Consider the following 20,298-nt stretch of genomic DNA (forward strand, 5'->3'; position numbering starts at 1 on the left):
TATAGAGTTCCTGAAGGAAAAATTAGGAGCAAATTTAGGGGCCCTAATGTTGTTTGTTGTGTGCTGTCGAGTCTGTGCCCGAGTCATAGTGACCACTCCTTGGGTTTCTGAGGCAGTATCACTACTGAAATAGATTGCCCCATCTTCCATCTGAAGAGTGGCTGGTGGGTTTGAACTGCCAGCCTTCTGGTTAGCAGTCAGGGGCCTTAGGCACTATGTTACCAGAGGTCCTAGGGGCCCTAATATATGACATAAATAGACTATCAAGTATAACCCAAAATGCACAAATAGTAGAAGAGAAACTAGATGAATGGGACCTTCTAAAAATTAAAATTTTATTTGCTTCCAAAACTTCTGCAAAAAGAGTCAAAAGAGAACCTAAAGTTTTGGGAAAAAATATTCGGCAATGACATATCTGACATGGACTTATTTCTAGAATTTATAGAAAATTCCAACATCTCAATAACAAAAAAGAAATAATGCAATTAAAAAATGGGCAGAAGACATGAATAGATACTTCACCAAGGAGATATTCAGGCGGCCAAAAAACATACTAAGAAATGCTCACGATCATTAGCCATTCGAGAGATGCAAATCAAAACAATAATGAGATACCATTTTGCCCCAGCACTAGCAGCAAAGTTCAACAAGACAGAAAATAACAAATGCTGGCGAGGTTGTGGAGAGGTTGGGCCTCTCATACACCGCTGGTGGAACTGTAAAATGGTACAACCACTGTGGAAAGAAGTATGGCGATTCCTTCAAAAGTTGGAAACAGACATACCATTTGACCCAGCCATTCCATTACTAGGTACATACCCTAAGGAAGTGAGAGCCATGAAAAGAACAGACACATGCACTCCCATGTTCATCACAGCCCTATTTACAATAGCAAAAAATTGGAAACAACCTAGGTGTCCATCAACTGAGGAATGGATAACCAAACTATGGTACATACACACAATGGAATACTATGCGACCCTAAAGAGTGACGTAGAATTTGCAAAATACTGCATAATGTGGATAAACTTGGAGGACATTATGCTGAGTGAAATAAGTCAATTACAGAAGGACAAATATTGTATTAGTCCGTTATTATAAAAGTCAAGGAACAGTTTATATATGGAAGGAAATTTTCTTTGTTGGTTACCTGTGGTGGGAGTGTAGTGTAGGGAACACTGTTAGATAGGTAGAGATAAGTATTGATTTGGGTGAAGAGAAAGACAATGTACCGAAATTGAGTTATCAACATGGTGGCATTGAGGAAGAGGAAGACAGAGAGGTACAGGGGAGGTACAGACAACAAAGATGAATCCTTTTGCACATACAGTACTGCATTTTCAGTGAAGGCAAACATGGGTATACAGGTGGATAGATGGGTGGACAGGCTGAATTATTAGGTATGTCTACGCAGCAGGCAATGTATCCAAGACTATGTATAGGTTTCGCAGACAATTGCTCTACAAGTGTTTTTGTATGTTCAGGAGAAATTCCCAGGGGGTATAGGAGAGCTAACAAGGGACAATGTTGTAGTCACTTCTTGGTCACAGCCTGCTACCCAGAGGAACCGAGTAGTTGAACCTGTGGTCTCAGGGGCATAGTCACAGGAGACATCAAGCTCAATTGGCATGACATTCAACACAAAACATTGTTCCACCTCCTACTTTGGCAAGTTGTTGTTGTTGTTGTTGTTGTTGTTTGCCATCGAGTCGGCCCCGACTCATAGCGACCCCTCCTTGGGTTTCCGAGGCAGTATCACTACGGAAGTAGGATTGCCCAACCTTCCTTCCGAGGAGTGGCTGGTGGGTTTGAACCGCCAGCCTTCTGGTGAGCAGTCAAGGGCCTTAGCCACTATGCTACCAGAGCTCAGTGACTGGAATTTTAAAAACTTGCAAGCAGCCATCTAGATGCAGTGATGGGTCTCTCCTCATCCAGAGCAAACAAGAAGAAATTAAAAGATTCGTGGAAACAAGGGGAGCTGTTCCATTGGGGTAGATTGTAGTCTATGTCATGAGAAACGTGTGTGTGAACTGCTGTATAGAAAGTGAATTTGCTCTGTAAACTTTCAGCCAAGTCACCAAAAAAAAAAAAAAAAGAATTGATGTACTTGAATTGTGCTGTTTGGGAAAAATATTGAAAATACCACGAACGAACAAATCTGCCTTGGAAGAAGTCCAACTGGAATGCTCCCTAGAAGTGAGAATAGCCAAACTTCCTCTCACATACCTTGGTCATATCACAAGGGACCATATCACTTTACTTGGTAAAGTGTAGGGTCAGCGAAAAAAGGGGAAGACCGTCAACGAGATGGCTTGACACAGTGGCTGCAATGATGTTTTTAAGCATATTAAAGATTGTGAGGATGGCGCACTACCGGGCAGTGTTTCCTTCGGTTGTACGTAGGTACGTAGGCTAGCTGTGAATAGGAACCCAGGGCTGCTCTCAATAACAATGTGCATAGCTTGGCAGTTTCCACAGTTCTGGGAGCTGTGCGTGTGACGTCATCTCGCAGGGTTTGCGGCGCTTGCTAATGATGAATTCAGTTCCGGCGCCCTCTGAGGGCAGGGAGCTGGGTAGAGTGGGAAACTTAGCTATTACTGTAGCTGGGTCATGAAGAAGAGGCGGCGGCGGGAGGCAGGTGGAGGCAGCGGGGGCGTGAAGCTGCGGTAGCTATCTGCTGGGTTGGTCGTGTAGCTTCGTGAAAAGGGCGTTGTTTTAAACCCCTCTTTCGGGCAGCGGCCGGGGCTCGGGGCTCAGAGCGGCCGTGGGGCCGCCTCCCCGGGCCCCCTGGCTCCGCCATGTTTCGCCGGGCACGCCTCAGCGTGAAGCCGAACGTCAAGCCTGGTATAGGCTCCAGGGGGTCCACCACTTCCACCGCCCAACGTGGAGCAGAGGTTCCCAGGCTGCCAGAGCCTGCAACTGCGTCTGCTCCGAATCCAGCGGAGCCTACGGATGTGCCCCTCGTGGATTTTGGGAGAACAGAACCCCAAGAAAAGGCTTCTAGGAGCAGGTAAGAGCTCGCAGAGGGGAGCATTTTGCCTGCTCGGCTCCTCCAGCCTTGTCACTTCGAAGCTGAGCAAATTAATTTTACCACAGGAATACTCCCTTGCTTGCAATAAGCCTTTTCATTTTAGGTGCAATGAAATCATTCCAAACTTCAGTTTGTTCCTCTGACAGCTTGCTCCCCTGGAGTGTGTCCAGTGTGAATTTTGTCATGGACTTTAGATTCCTGTCTTCGAGTGATGGTTGAGAATTCAGGTATAGAGGTCTTGAAGTGAAGAATGTATACACGTGGTACTGCTGTGCATCGAAGAATTTAGCTTACGCTAGTTTATTCTTCTGGAGTACTTTGCAAGGAATGCAGTTTTATTTTTATTATTTTAAAAGTATTTTGAAAGGGAGAAGATCAGTGCTGCTTTGGTTCTACTGATATATGTCAGTGAAAAGTAAGTCTGTTTACTTGCTTTGGTTTCTGTACTTTGAAGGTGTGCCCCTTTAAATATGGTGACCATGTTTTCTGAAAAAGCATGGCTTTAGCATCCTGTACCACATTTGGATTCAGGACTCTTCCTAGGAGTTGCTGTTGGGTTTGAACTGCCAGCCTTCTGGTTAGCGATCAAATGCCTTAGGCACTATGCCACCAGAGCTCCTAAACGCAACCACTGCCGTGGAGTTGGATGCAACTCATAGCGACCTCTCCTTGGGTTTCCGAGGTAGTATCACTATGGAAGTACATTGCCCAACCTTCCTTCCGAGGAGTGGCTGGTGGGTTTGAACCGCCAGCCTTCTGGTTAGCAGTCAAGTGCCTTAGATACTAGGCCACCTGAGTCAAAGTTACTAGTTTTTTTTTTTAAAGATCATGGCGTGAAATAGTTAAAACTAAGACATATCTGGCTAATATTGTCTCTGTTTCTGTACTGTATATATAAAGAAATCAGTAAACAACCAACTCAGTTAAGTGACAATGAGATGGTACAAACTCTGCTTATTTTATGATAGGAAGGTGAAACCTTTCTTTTTGGCTCAGTTTTCTCTGTTGGCATGAACTGGTGTTGAGTAAAGATGCTTAAAAATAAGCACCTTATTTTTGAGAGCTTAGTGGTGTTTAAATAATATCCAAATTTCTTGCATAAATCTCTTTTCAAATTTTTCCCCAAAATGGAATGCAAATACTAAACCCATTGCTGTACAGTTGATTTTGACTCATAGTGACCTTGCAGACAGAATAGAACTGCCCCCTAGGGTTTCCAAGGCTGTGATCTTTTTTTTTTCCTTATTTATTTTGTAAAAATAAAATAAAATTTTGTTAAAAACTTTTTTATTTTGATTTGAGTGGAAGTTTACAGAGCAAATTGATTTTGCATTCAACAGTTCGTACACATTACGCTTTGTGAAATTGGTTGTAGTCTCCATAATGTAACAGTGTTCTTCCCACTTTCTGTGTTTCCTGTTTCCCTTTGTCCTTCTTTCCTATCTCTTTCTGCCTTCTGAGCTTTATATCTGGGCAAAAGCTGTTTTTGATGTCACATAGCTGATTGTTCTAAGCTGTGTGTGCCCCTCTAATGTTACTGTTCACCTTATAGGCCTGTCTGTTGCTCAACTGAAAGTTGAACCACAGGGGTGAGTCAGTTCCAGAATTGAAGAGTGACTAAGGGCCACAGTCCTAGGAATTCCATTAGTCTCCATCAGACCAGTAAGCTGGGTGTTTTTTATGATTTTGAGTTTTCCACATTTTTCTCCCATTTTATCCAGGACCTTCTGTCTCTTTCAGAGTGGTCAGTAGTAGTAGCTAGGCACCATCTAGTTCTTTTTTCATAGTGGTCAGTAGTAGTAGTAGTAGTAGTAGTCGTCACCGTCTTCTACTTCTGGTCTCAGGCTGAGGTTTGTGTGGTCCATTAGTCTTTTGGACTATTTGTTTCCATGAGTCTTTGATTTTCATCACTCTTCTTTGCTTTGGACAGAGATAAACAGTTGCACCTTAGTTAGCCACTCACTGGCTTTTAAGACCCTAGTCACTACTCACTACGGTAGGATGTACAATACTGTCTTTGTAAACTATGTTAGGCCAATTGAGTCTCCTGAGACTATGGTCCTAAGCCCCCAAGTTCAGTGACTTATTACCTCAGAGTCTTTGGCTATAGCTAAAACGTTTTCATACCTTTGCCCCCTGGTTGCTCTACTGTACATGGATATATTTATGCCATGGCTCTGATCTTTGTGGAAGTAGGCACCCACATCTTTCTGCTGCAGAGCAGCTAGTGGATTCAAAATAATGACCTTTTGGTTGACAGCCTAGTTAGCCACTGCACTACCAGGGCTTCTTGTACAAATACTAGTCACTGTTAAGTTAATAAAGTTAACAGAAATCCTGTTAATTATTAAGTTCCCAGTTTACAAACACCTGACTTACGTACAACTGTAGTTGCAAACCAACCCCTGAAAACATACAATCCCAGTATGTTTTCCCTTGAGGCAAACCCAAAGACATGGGAAGGGATGGAGTCCTGCCTCACCCTGAATCATCCTGGAGTGCCAGCAAGCATTCCCTGCACCCACCTGACCCAAGATCCCCATGGTGCCTGCCTCCAGCTGAGACTGGGAGGTGATGGTGGTATGCAGGGTGGGCAGTGGCAGTGCAGTGCTTCTACTGTGGCCCTAGAGCTGACTCAGGCTCTATCTGGGGCTCGTAGGCCCTAGGCCCAGCAGGAGGCTGCAAGTACAACTTTGCTTCGCCCTGCACCACCTGGCTGGGTGCTCCTTTGGTATTGTCCAAAGTTGTGTGTTGTACAGCAACCCCAGACCCCAACCTGACGCCAAGCCCCGACTGTTGCTGTCCTGGGCCCTGGCCTTGTGTCATGCAGCCTAAGGTGGATGTGAGCCTTCTAGGACAGTGGAGTGGGGGAGTCTTGTCATGAGAGGGATGAGGTCTTTGCTGCTGCGGCTGCCTGACACACTCCTTGCCACCTGTGATGCCTGCCAGCAATATACAGTGCTTCCTAGTAACAAATGGATGCTACTTTGCAACATGCATCAAAACATTATTATTACTATTGCAATATTGTATTAAAGATGTTTTAGTGCATCTGCCAAGTGTTTAATGTTTTTTATGCATAGAAGAAGGTACATTATATACTGTATACTAAGACAAACATTTGACCAATTGATATTAGATACTAACCTGTACCTAACTTCCGATTTACATACAAATTTGATGTAGAGACAGATTTAAGAATAGATTTTTTTTTTTTTTTTAATTGTGATTTGGGTGAAGATTTACAGAGCAAATTCACTTTCCATTCAGCGGTTCACATATACTTTGTCTCATGTCATTGACCACAGTTTACCACAACGCAACAGCTCCCTTCCCACTTTCTCCCCATAGTTACCTTTTCCCAGTGTCCATCCCTCCATACACTTCTATCCCCTGAGCTGTCTCCCTGTGCATAAGCAGCCCTACTTTCTCCCATGATTGTTCTCTCCAAGGTGTGTATCTACTTGAGGTAAATGTTCAACTCATATGCCTGTATTTTGTTTGGCTGGAAACTGCAGGTGTGGGTTCAATTCCAGACCTGAAGGGCAGTTAGGGGCCATAGTCTCAGTGGTTCCACCAGGCTCTATCAGACCAGCAAACCTGGTCCCCACCTTCTTTTTTTTTTTTTTCTCCAAATGATTTTGAGTTTTGTTCCACATTGTTCTCCCACTCTATCCAGGATCTCCTACATAGATCCCCTTCCAAGTGGATGACAGTGGTAGCCGGGCACCATCTAGTTCTTCTGGTCTCATAGTCGTATAGGTTGCAGATCAGATGGTGTACCAGTCGCTAGGATTAATTGTTTCCATGAATTTTGGTTTTCTTCATAAGAATAGATCTTATTCGTAATCCAGGGATTGTTTGTATATGAATATATGAAAATTGATAATAAATTACCCAGAGACTATAGTCTTGAGGTACTTAAACTTGAGGATATTTAATTGTTTCATAAGAAACATTTAAGGAGTATATTTTGTTTCTGATCAAATGTTTCCTTTTTTGGAGATTTTTAGTTACAAAAACCTATATGCATTCAACATAATTGGAGAAATGCAGATGGTGCATATATCACATTTTGTAAGGATTGAGATAAAAATATAAATTGGAGAATAGTTCCTGGAAAAATTATTCTGTGTTAGACATTTGCCACTTTTATTTACAACTGATTTTAACATATGAAAAAGTAGACTCTCTGCTTGTAATTCTTGACTTACACCTCTTCTTTTATTGATTTAATTTACCTTGAGCTCATTCCTGAAATACTATATCCAGTCTGTGCCATATCTAATGTGTAATTTGGAGGAATTGAGAATAGATTAGAATCATGCCTGACAAAAGAAAATGATTTATGCCTCAAACAAAATTTGGTTTGGTTAATGTATAATATAGCTAAATGTGTACTTTCAAATATTACAATACAAATATTTCAGAGTTTTAAATTTTTGAATATTTTGTTCAATCTTAGATTGATAAACTATTAAAAAAAAACACCAAAACCAAGCCTACTGCCATTGAGTCGATTCTGACTCATAGTGACCCCCACTGGATTTCTAAGGCTATAAATCTTTATAGAAATTATAGAAATAGATTGTCTCATTTTCTCCCACAGAGCAGCTGGTGGGTTTGAACTTCCAGCCTTCTTGGTTAGTAGCTAAATGCCTTACCCACCATGCCACATTTTAGTTTAATTAAACTATAGTACTGAGAACTTAGACCAGTTTAGGGGATATCAATATGAATTATAAACTTTATTTTAAAAATCTTCTCAGTTATTTAGTAACTCAAATTAGGTAAAATAAGCATTGTTCCATTGTTTTTTTTTTGTTCTTTTTTAAAGGGAAACGCATAAAATGTGAATGTTTGAATGTGCTTAGGGACTTGAAGTTTGAAAAAGATTTGCAGCTTCATTAGAATTTACATATTTATTAAACAATTTTTATTGCAACCTCTGTCACAATAAATTTAAATCTAAAGTCATTGATTTTCAAATAAGTAAGACTGCTGTTTTGAATCTTCACCAGACAAGATTTTAAAACTGAAATATAGTAAAGAAGATTCATGGTGCCTTTTTCTTCTTTTTTAATTTCAACAGTGATGAAAAGACTGATGGTAAAAACAATGTTGAAAAACCCAGTAAGCCTTCAGCTGCTGTTTCACAGAGAAGAAAGCGAGTATCAAGTACTTCTAGCTTGGATAAACCTAGCATCAGCGTTTCTTCAGAACCTCATCCCTTACCTGCTGTTAATCAAGAAATTCCACAACCAAACCCTATGCCAACAAAAGAGAAACAACCGTGCTCAGACAGATACCGAATATATAAAGCACAGAAGCTGAGAGAAATGTTAAAAGAAGAATTGAGAAAAGAGAAGGTAAGGGAGAAAACTCAGAATTTTAACTGTTTCCTGGTAGATTTCTGTTTTTATGTGAGTTAAGGTATCATTTGGAGGAAAGTTTGAATCTTAGCATTTTGATGGGAGAGCAAAATGAAATGACATCTCTTATAACAATTTTGTTAATAGAATGACTCAGAAGCATATTAAACTATTTTTTGCCACCAGTACTATTTGGTACACATTTCACTCATCAATTTATTTCATTCTTTTTGGTGAAGGAAACAGATACAAGTATTATACACAGATAGACACAAAATCATATTTATAAAAGAAACCTTCAGTGTGATTTTTCACCTGGATGTTTAAGTGGCATAAGGTGTATTTTCTGAGTTAAGACAAAGATGCTTTTGCAGGATGTTCCATATTTGAACATGGTACATTTGAAATTATGTATTTATAAAATAATAGTGAATCTTTGTGTATTTGTGCATATAGAAGCAATGGAAAAACAAATATGCTATAAATGAAAGTCAGAAGCCACCAGATCGTTCAAAAATGACTATGAGAGACTTCATATATTACCTGCCAAATAACAATCCAATGATGTAAGTATAATTTATTTTTTATCTTTTTCATGCCACCGTGTTGATCACTCACATTTAGTACATTGCCCTTCTCCTCTCCCAAATCAATATGAACAGGTTTATATAGCAAATAGGTAAAAAATGAATTTCATTTAAACATTTCATTAAGTAAATTTCATTTAAAGAGGATTGCTGTATAAACCTGTTCTGTTCTGCTGTGCATGGGGTCGCTATGAGTCAGAGACGACTTGATGGCAACTAACAAAAACAACAACAACAACAACATCTGACAGTATTCTTTCCCACCCCTCCCACGCTGGGTAACCAACAAAGAAAATTTCCTTCCATATATAAACTTTTTCTTGACTTTTTACAATAACGGACTAATACAGTATTTGTCCTTCTGTGATTGACTTACTTCATTCAGCATAATGTCCTCCAAGTTCATCCATGTTATGTAGTGTCTTGTAGGTTCTGTGTTATTCTTTAGGGTTGCATAGTATTTCATGGTGTGTATGTACCATAGTTTGGTTATCCATTCTTCAACTGATGGATATCTAGGTTGTTTCCATCTTTTGGCTATTATAAATAGTGCTGCGATGAACATGAGTGTGCATATATCTGCTCTTGTCCTGGCTCTCACTTCTTTAGGATATATACCTAGTAATGGAATGGCTGGGTCAAATGGTATGTCTATTTTCAACTTCTTAAGGAATGGCCATACTGCTTTCCACAGTGGTTGCATCATTTGACAGTCACACCAGCAGTGTATGAGAGTCCCAGTCTCTTTACGTTTTCACCATTATTTGTTATTTTCTGTCTTGTTGAACTTTGCTGCTAGTGCTGGGGCAAGATGGTATCTTGTTGTTTTGATTTGCGTCTCTCTAATGGCTAATGATGGTGAGCATTTCTTCATATGTTTGTTGGCCGCCTGAATATCCTCTTTGATGAAGTGTCTATTTATGGCTTGTCATTTTTTAATTGGATTATTTGTGTTTTTGTTGTTGAGGTGTTGGAGTTTTCTGTAAATTCTAAAGATAAGTCATTTGTCAGATATGTCATTGCTAAATATAGAATTTATTTTTTACTTTGGGTATGAAGTAATTTTGTTGTTGTTGTTATGTGCCGTGGAGTCGGACCTCCTTGGGTTTCCGAGGCAGTATCACCACGGAAGTAGATTGCTCAGCCTTCCTTCCGAGGAGTGGCTGGTGGGTTTGAACTGCCAGCCTTCTGGTTAGCAGTCAAGGGTCTTAGGCATTATCTTATCAGAACTCCTTGAAGTAATTTAAGTATCACTTTTAGAGTACAATTTTAGATACCCAAAAGCATGTTGAAACAATTTTTGGCGCTTATGTCCTTTTAGATAGAATTTATAGCAGAAATTGGTGATACTTCAAGTAACTGCTTTCTTTGTGTGATAAATAATGCCATTTTTTTCTGAGATTAAAAAATAAATTTTCTTTGTTACGTTGATTACCACAGATAAGACCAACAAGCACCTTTTCTTTAATCAAGATTGCCGTTTTATTCTGTGCACTAACTTGATCTTAAGGGGTGATTTAATTTTTATGCTGTGTGTCTTAGAGTAACAATTTAATTGACAATTGTCCTAAGAACAAAGCTTCTTTAAGCAAAGTTAGTCTAGGGTACAGAGGGTTGTTAATAATCTTTAATCTTCTCATTGTTGTGTTATTGATGGTTAGTACGTGGAGGTAGGAGTAGTGGCATACTTTTCAGTATAGGCCTTTTTCAGATTTGTCAGGTCTTTGGCTCAGTTGAAGGAGGTGGCAGAAACCTAGGTTTTGAATTGTTTGACATATAGGAGTTGGAGACAGGCCACCTAGGTTGCTTCATGCTTTGGGACTGAAAGATTTCCTTTACTGAGGAATAGAAGTTAAGAGCATTCCCTACTCAGGGGCTTAAAAATTATTTGTATTTGGCAACAAAAGTTTTTGACTGAAAAATTGATCACTGGACCAAACCCCATTAATAGAAGCGTTAAGATATATCATAAAAGAAAAAAACAAAATAGCAACAGGGAAATGAAAATAATTTCCATCTCATCTCCTGATAGAATTGACAAGGTGCAAGCAAATAATTTATTTTAAAGTATTCTGTTACTTGTGTTTAATAGCTCTTCACTGGAACAAGAAAAGAAAACTGAAAAATCATCGACACCAGTCCAGACAAGAGAGTAAGCATCTCATGCTTTTAAAAATACGTTTTGTTATGGGGATAGTTTTTTCTTAAAAAAGAAATGAAGTCAAATAGTTCTTTCTGTTATAATCAAATTGTATTTGATAGCGTTTTTAGAAACTACAATCATTGGTAAGATTTAAATCAATATGAAAACTCCACACTTTGTGTATTGTATGTAAGAATGGCTAATGTTATGATTTTGAATCGTAGTGCCTAAAGCACTTGACTGCTGACCAGAAGGCTCGTGGTTCAAACCCACCAGCTACTCCTTGGGAGGAAGATGGGGCAATCTACTTCCGTAGTGATACTGCCTCAGAAACACAAGGAGGGGTCGCTATGAGTCAGGTCCTACTCGGTGGCACACAACAACAACAATAATGTTATGATTTTGAATTAAAACTTTTAGAATTAAGAGTTTTTTTTTGTTTTGTTTAGAATGCTAATATATTTACATGTTACAAAATTTAAAAGGAAAAAAAAGTGTATTGAGAAAAATCTCCCAACTTTGTTCTTCCGCCACCTAGTTCCCCTCCTTGGAGGCCGCAAAGGTGTTTTTTTTTTAATGTATCATTCCATGCTAGTCTAGTTTACTCATATCTAAGCAAATATGTATCTTTTTCCTTTTTTTATCTCCCGCTTTTTCTTCTTTTCTTTCTCCCTGCCTGTCTGCCTGCCTGTCTGCCTGTTTGCCTGCCTCCTTCTCTCCCTCCCTTCTTTCCTCTTTCCCTCCCTTCCTTCCTCCCGCTGTGTCTCATAAATGCATACATACACTGTCTTGGAATAGGTATAGTTTTGATACCGCTAGATATAGTCTGTTGTATAAGCTCCACTTACCTTCCAAAAAATCCCTCTAAAAGGCTTATTAGGAAGCTGTAGCCTTGTAACTCAAGGTTGGAGATAATAGAAGATTGGCAAAAACATTAGGGGTTTTCTGGTTGTCACTTCAAGGTCTGATTAAGTAGTGATTAGTGTTTTGCTTAGGATCTACATTGTTTTAAAGTAAAACTCTGAAGCTTTAAAAATAGTTTGTTTGATAGGTTCATATATTATATTTACTTTAATAAAACCTTAAGGAGGCAGTTTAGTAGAATGGAAAGTGTATGAGATTTAGGGTCATTATTTGGAAACCTCTGTTTTACTCCTGGCTCTAATCTTACTGTTATGTAACTTAGAGTGAACGTTATCTTTTGTAAGCCTCAAATGGATGTGGAAATACTAAACCTAAACTTACTTCTGAGGACTAAATAAAATCTAGAAAGTAATGCTATATAGCAATAAGGTATTATTATTTTTAATAATAACTGGATGCTTTACTTTGCTGTTTGATTCAGATGGAAACGATGAGCATTCGTTTATTTTACTGAATGCTACTAGAATACAATTTGAGGAAATCTTTTAACATGCATTCAATAACACATAGTATTTTCAATGAATTATTATAGAGAGAAAATTAGAAATAACTAGAAAGTTGAATCTGTAACACTTTATTTTAGAAGTTCATACTGTTTAGAAAACACTTCCCATGGTTATATGAATTAATCTGTTGTTAACGTTTGGTAGGCTGGAAAGTAAGACTACTCCTGATGCTGAAGAAAATGAAGAAATTGAAGAAGAGTCTGATGACGGACCATTGCTGGTTCCTCGAGTAAAAGTGGCAGAAGATGGTTCTATTATTTTGGATGAGGAAAGGTAACTAAAAAAGAGAGGGAAAAACACTGGGTTTCACCAGAACAAATGTGCTTTGTTTCATGAGAGAGATCAGGTTTTTGTATCTGTCCTTTTCACTTAAGCCCTGATGTTTATGTTTGCATAATAGAAGTTGTAAATAGAAAAGGTTAGATTTGTTTACAATTTTAACAATTTTTGTAATGCTCTATTTTGTTTGAGAAGATGGTACTGCTGACCTATCATCCATTAACCTAACACTATTGTTTTCCTGACTTTACTGGTAATTGGATTGAGCTGCTAAATAATCACATGCTATTCTACACTGAGGATAGGTTTCTAGGATTAACTCATAGTATTGAAGTCAATATTCAGATTTTCGTAATTATTAACTAATGTCATTTTCTGGTAAGTGGTGACATCTAATGCATATATAATGAAACGTATTTTATGATTTTTGCTATGGTAAGATTTAACTCACCTTCTGGTTTATTTTCTCAGTTATATTAAATTCCTCAAGTTAGGCATTATAGAAATCAGGTGTCTTTCCAAGTATATTTTTTTTTAAAAAGAAGAATGATAGATAGACAGACAGACGGAAAAGAGGGATGGAAAGTATTTTGACTGCTTAGTGAGAAACAATTTTATAACATTTAAATCCTGTAAAAAACATAAATATAATACTGCTGATAATTGTTTTTGAATGCTGTTACCCATTTTATGATGATTTTACTGATCTTTAAATAGTTAAAAGCATATTTAACTGCTTTGACTACAGGAATGTAAAACATGAATATAAAGTGATTATATTTCTTAATATCCCCTGTTGGGCATAGTGTGAAAATATATATTGAATATAGAAAGCTTGGAAAAGTCAATATAATAATTAGTTTTTTAGGTGGTCGAAAAATATTTTATATTACTGTTCCCCTTCACTGGCATCGAGTCAGATCTGACTCAGAGCGATCCCTTCTTGGGTTTCCGAGGCGGTATCACTACGGAAGTCGACTGCCCAACCTTCCTTTTGAGGAGTGGCTGGTGAATTTGAACCGACAGCCTTCTGGTTAGCAGTCACTGCACCACCAGAGGTCCCATATTACTGTGAGAGATTTTGAAAACAAGATGCCATTTATTTTTATCACCTGGGAATCATATTTTAAGTGAAAATTAGCAGATGCTTGGAAAAAAATACATACTTTTGATATGACTTCCACGGTGAATTTCAAAATATAACTGATTAAATCTCATGTACTATATTTTTTTTCCTTACTTGTTGTAATTGTTCATCTATTTGAAAATATGTTTCTTTTAGTTTAACTGTAGAAGTTTTAAGAACAAAAGGTCCCTGTGTTGTTGAGGAAAATGACCCCATATTTGAGCGTGGTTCTACAACTACATATTCCAGCTTCAGGAAGAACTATTACTCTAAACCATGGTCAAATAAAGGTAACTAATTTTCATTTTTTTAAAAATTTTTTTTTATTGTGATTTGGGTGAAGGTTTACAGAGCACATTCATTTTCCATACAGCAGTTCACATACACTTTTGTCTCATGACTGACTGTAATTTCCCACAATACAACAGCTCTCTTCCCACTTCCTCCCTATAGCCACCTCTTCCCTGTGTCCTTCCCTCCCATCCACTCCTGCTCTGTGAACTTTCTCTCTGTGCATACACAGCCCTCCTATTCTCCCATGATTTCTCTCTCCAAGGAGTATATCTACCTAATGTATCTACCTAGTGTAAATGTTTAGCTCATATGCCTGACTTTTGTTTGTCTGGCAGCCACAGGAGTGGGTTCAGTTCCAGATCTGAAGGGCAGCTAGGGGCCATAGTCATCAGGGGTTCTACCAGGCTTTATTAGACCAATAAACCTGGTTCCTTTTTTTTATGATTTTGAGTTTTGTTCCACATTGTTTTCCCACTCTGTCCAGGATCTCCCACATAGATCCTCCTCCTAGTGGTTGACAGTGGTAGCCAGGCACCATCTACTTCTTCTGGTATCATGGTCATATAGGCTGAGGACTGCATGGTGTACCCTTGGACTAATTGTTTCTCTGTGTCTTTGGTTTTTCTTCATTCTTCTTTGTTCTAGATGAGGAGAGACCTATCGTTGCATGTAGATGGCTGCTTGTAAGCTTTTAAGATCCCAGTCGCTACTTGCCAACGTAGGATGTGGAAAAGTGTTTTTATGTAGTATATTATGCCACTTGAGCTTACTGTCCCCTGCGACCATGGTCCTGAGCCCACAGGTCCAACTACTCGTGTCCTCTAGGTAGCTGGCTGTGGGTAATTATTGTTTCCTTTTTGTTATAAAAATAATATAGTTTGTTTAGGGAAAATTTTCAAACATGACAGAAGCATACAGAATGAAAAGAAAGATTCTATACCTGTTTTCTCTGACTTCTCCTGAAGTAACTTGTGTGTCTTTCTGACTGTTTTCTTTCACATACTACTTGGCACATCCTAATTAATTCCATAATGTTATATTTTATTGATTATAACTGACCATTTTCTTTAGGTCTTTGAATGACACCATATAGGCAAAGTGCTTCTTCTTTTTTTTTTTTTTTTAAATTAAATAATTCCAGCTGCTTTGGTATGAGCAAGGAGCTCTGATGGCACAGTGGTTCAAGCATTCAGCTGGTAACCAAAAGGTCAATGGTTTGAACCTACCAGCTGCTCCACAGGAGAAAGATGAGACAGTTTGCTTCTGTAAAGATTTACGTCCTTGGAAACCCTATGGTGTAGTTTTTTTCTGTCCTATAGGGTCGCTATGAGTCGGGATTGACATTGATGGCAGTGGGTTTTGTATGACCATGTAAATTTGTTATATTTAACATTCTTAAAAAGTGTAAAGAAAACGTCTTTAGATACTTCATGAAGTTCTATGCAGTGGAATGGAAATCTGTGACTAAAGATTTACTGGATTTTAATGAAAAACGGTCAAGTACTGTCAACATTCTTTTTAACTCAGTGTATACTTACGCAAGATTTTTTTCCCTCTGAAATAATAAGATTAATTTTCAGTCATTCTAAAACTTTTATTTTACAGAAACAGATATGTTCTTTTTAGCTATCAGCATGGTGGGAACTGACTTTTCTATGATTGGACAACTTTTTCCTCACAGAGCAAGGATAGAAATTAAGGTAAAGTAAACCAATCACATTTATTGGTTGGAAAGTGACCAGAGTCCGATTATTTCTTTTATTTTCTTACCTTTGCTTTTGGTCTCAGTCACTCCTGTTTCACTATTAAGATTTTGTTAACTTTTATCCCTCTTTTTTGCTTGTAAAGTCATACATTTCTTATTTTTAATATGGGTACGATCTAGTATATTCTATTATTTATACCTTACTCATTTCGGAAATGGATTTGAGAAAGTACCAATAAAGGCACTTGAGCTAGGATAAAAGATATAAAGCATAAAAGATAAAATGAAGAAAGAAGATAAGAGTACCAGAATACTTTAGTTAAGGGTAGTTTTTGAACACAAAATATATTTCTGAATTTCCTTGAAGGCACAAAGGGAAACATGCTGTTTCATGGTTATCATTATCTGATTTGTTGCCACCTTAACTTTGGGGACAAACAGTGACACTATGAACAATAACAGTGATATTAGTCCTTTTAATGTTAGTTTTAGTGTGTGAGAGGATGAACCTTTTTTGTTTTATTGTTACGTTTGCTGAGAAACTTTGTAAGTTTTGTTGATTGGAGTGCATATGAATGATACTGCTATGTTCCCATAATGCATTCCCACTTCATAGTGAGATCTTTGCCTAACCATGGGCCTTTTGTTTCACTTCCCACTTCCATGATGTTTATTACATTGATAAAAGGAAATGTTAGGGAAGATAAAATTGTTTACAGAACTACCTTGTTTTCACATATAACTTGACTACATAATAGCACATTCATGCATACAATGTGTATAGTATGCAAAGAAAACTAACATGAGGGATCGTGTGGTTTGCAGAAACTATAACATGTACATTATTTGTTTAAAAATATGGTAGAATAGGCACAGATTATTTGGGGATATTATGTAAGGGGCATTGTAGAGCATAATAAAATATTACTCATTGCATTTCTGCAAGAGATGAGCTATTTATATTCTTTATGTTGATCTTTCATGTACAGGATAAAATGTTAAATTGAAGTTCAGTTCAGTTGAAAGCTATAAATTAGTGTCTTTGGAATTTGAATGATCTAAGGAATTAATGATAAATGTTATCACTGCACTATTTCTCTCAAAAATCATTTAGACTCTTAAAAGTTTTATATGGTTACATTAGGTCTTTGGGCAAAGTGTTGCTGTTTTTGTTGTTAGGTGCCATTGAGTAGGTTCTGACTCATAGCGACCCTGCGAACAACACAACAAAACACTGCTCGGTCCTGTACCATCCTCAAAGTCATTGCCATGTGTGAGCCTATAGTCATAGCTACTGTGTCAGTTCCCCTTTTTTGCTAACCCTCTACTTAACCAGAAGGCTGGCAGTTCAAACCCACCAGCCACTCCTCGGAAGGGAGGTGGGAGGTTGGGCAATCTACTGCCGTAGTGATACTGCCCCGGAAACCCAAGGGGTCGCTATGAGTCGAGTCCGACTTGATGGCACATAAGTGCTATCAACTAATACTTTACTGAGCAAGATACCCTTCTCCAGGGACTGTTTGCACCTGATAATATGAACAAAGAATGAGGGATGAAGTTTGGCCATTCTTGCTTCTAAGAAGCATTCTAGCTGTACTTCTTCCAAGACAGATTTGTTTGTTCTTCTGGTAGTCTGTGGTATATTCCGTATTTTTCACCAACCCCACAATTCAGATGCATGAATTCTGCTTCCATCTCAGCTTTTTCATTGCCTAGCTTTCACATATATATGAAGCTACTGACAAGGCATTGGCTTGGGTCACGTGTACCTTGGTCTTCAAAGTGACATCTTTGCTGTTTAACACTTTGGCAGCATATTTGTCCAGTGCAATATGTTATCTGATTTCTTGGCTGCTGCTTCCATGGACATTGATTGTGGATCCAAGTACAATGAAATCCCTGACAGCTTTTGTCTTTTCTCCATTTGTCATGAGGTTGCTTATTGGTCCACTTAGGAGTATTTTATTTTTCTTTATGTTGAAGTGTAATCCATATTGAAGACTGTAATCTTTGATCTTCATCAGTAAGTGCTTTAAGTCATCTTCACTTCCAGCAAGCAAGGTTGTGTCATCTGCATATTGCAGGTTGGTAATGAGTCTTCCTCCAACCCTAGTGCTGTGTTCTTCATCATATAGTCCGGCTTCTTAGATTATTTGCTTAGCATACATATTGAATAAGTATAATGAAAGAATGCAACCCTGAAACACATGTTTCTTGATTTCAAACCATTCTGCATTGCCTTGTTCTGTTTGAATGACTGCCTCTTGGTCTACATAGAGGTTCCTTATGAGCACATAAGTATTCCAGAATTCCCATTGTTATTGCTAAAACAGCAAGGAGGCCCCATGTTCTGACCTCCTCTAATCCCACAAGAGGAAGGCAGGATTACCAGCAGTAACCCAAGGCCTATTCCTGCCAGGCCAGTCATGCTGCCTCCCTCCAGCCCTTTCTCCAACCGTTCCTCCCAGAGCACCCACCACCTCTCTCCTGGGTTCGATAATTCACTGCAGTGGCCACACAGAGCTCACAGATTATGAGGTTTATTAGGGAAGCACCACAGGCTACAATTTGAGTTCAGGAAAAATGCTCAGTCTCTCTTCCAGCCCACCGTCCCTCAGCCAACAGTCTCTCACAGTCTCTTGCCCAACAGTGCTGGTGCCTCGGTATCTTACTCAGCAATGAGTGTCTCTTGCATCTCTTTCAGCAGCACGTGTCTGTTTCAGGGGCACGTGTCTCTTCTGGCAGAACATCTTCCTCAACCAGCAGTCAGAGCGAGTTCTGCTTCCAGGAGGCCTGCTTTTGAGCTTGGCAGTGGCCAAACTAGCCAATCATAGCATCAACTCTAAGCACCTGAGAGAGAGTGGGCACCTCCCAGAACATTGTTTTGTGCCACTCCCAACAGAAATACTCCAGGTGGACAACTTCAGCAATCAGGAGCTCCTCAGTTGCTCATAGAAAATCCCACCTTGGAGTTTACAAAGATTTATGGGTAGAAAAGCCACACTAAGTAGTTTACTACACTGCAGTTATCCATAATTTGTTATGATTCATATAGTTGAATGCTTTTACATAGTCAGTAGAACACAGGTAAACATCTTGTCCTCTGTGCCTTCAGGCAGGATCCATCTGACATCAGCAGTGATATCTCTCATTCCGCACCCTTTCAATCCTGCTTGAAATTCTGGCATGTTACTGTCGATGTACTGCTGCAGCCATTTTTGTGTATGATATCGTTACTTGTGTATGATATTATTTGATAATTTCTGCATTCTGTCAATCACCTTTATTTGGAATGGGCACAAATATGGGTATCTTCTGGTCAGTTGGCCAGGTGGCTTCCTTCCAGATTTCTTGACATTAATAAGTGAGAGCCTCCAGTGCTGCAACCATTTGTTGAAACATCTCATTGGGTATTCTGTCAATTCCTGGAGGCTTGTTCTTTGCCAATTCCTTCAGTGCAACTTCGACTTCTTCCTTCAATAACATTGGTTCTTGATCGTATGCCACCTCCTGAAATGGATGAACATTTACCAATTCTCTTTGGTACAGTGACTGGGTATTCCTCCCGTCTTCTTTTGATGTGTCCTGCATTGTTCAATATTTTATTTGTAGAAGCCGTCATTATCGAATCATTCTTTTTTCTTAATTTTTATTTTGATTTGGTTGAAAGTTTACAGAGCAAACTCACTTTCCATACAGCAGCTCACATATACTTTCTCTCATGACTTTGACTGCAATTCTCCACAATGCAACAGCTCTCCTCTCACTTCCTCCCCATAGTTACCTCTTCCCTGTGTCCTTCCCTCCCATGTGCTCTTGCCCCCTGAGCTGTCTCCCTGTGCATGCACAGCCCTTCTATTCTCCCATGATTGATCTCCCCAAGGAATATCTACCTAATGTAAATGTTCCATTCATATGCCTGTCTTTTGTTTGGCTGGAAGCCACAGGAGTGGGTTCAGTTCCAGACCTGAAGGGCAGCTAGGGCTCATATCAGTATTAAATCTTGAAGCTTAAATTTTTCTTTGGTGCCTTTAGCTTGAGAAATGCCCAGCATGTTCTTCCATTTTGATTTTTTTAACTCCAGGTGTTTTCACATTTCATTATGATAATTTGTCTTTTGGATCTTTCCTTTGAAATCGTTTGTTCAGGTCTTTTAATTTGTCATTTCTTCCATTCACTTTAGCTGCTCTCCATTCAAGAGCAAGGAGCTAAGGTACTTGATTGCTAACCAGAAGGCTGGTGGTTCAAACCCACCAGTCACTCCTTGGAAGGAAGGTTGGGCAATCTACTTCCATAGTGATACCACCTTGGAAACCAAAGGAGGGGTTGCT

General features: G+C 38.8%; 1 protein-coding gene across 1 annotated transcript in view; it reads left to right on the forward strand.

Annotated features, from left to right (window-relative positions):
* Positions 1-2,798: 2,798 nt before the first annotated feature.
* BDP1 (B double prime 1, subunit of RNA polymerase III transcription initiation factor IIIB) overlaps positions 2,799-20,298 on the forward strand; it is a 217,727-nt gene continuing 200,227 nt past the window's right edge. Inside the window, exons 1-7 of the mRNA XM_007943362.1 lie at positions 2,799-3,010; positions 8,124-8,400; positions 8,860-8,969; positions 11,083-11,142; positions 12,708-12,836; positions 14,125-14,258; positions 15,868-15,962. Coding sequence (XP_007941553.1) covers positions 2,799-3,010; positions 8,124-8,400; positions 8,860-8,969; positions 11,083-11,142; positions 12,708-12,836; positions 14,125-14,258; positions 15,868-15,962 — 1,017 coding nt within the window. The remainder of the gene's footprint in view (positions 3,011-8,123; positions 8,401-8,859; positions 8,970-11,082; positions 11,143-12,707; positions 12,837-14,124; positions 14,259-15,867; positions 15,963-20,298) is intronic.

The sequence above is a fragment of the Orycteropus afer genome, unplaced genomic scaffold (genome assembly GCF_000298275.1).
Source record: "Orycteropus afer afer isolate SDZICR_OR568_19922 unplaced genomic scaffold, OryAfe1.0 scaffold00104, whole genome shotgun sequence".
Classification (NCBI taxonomy): Eukaryota; Metazoa; Chordata; class Mammalia; order Tubulidentata; family Orycteropodidae; genus Orycteropus; species Orycteropus afer.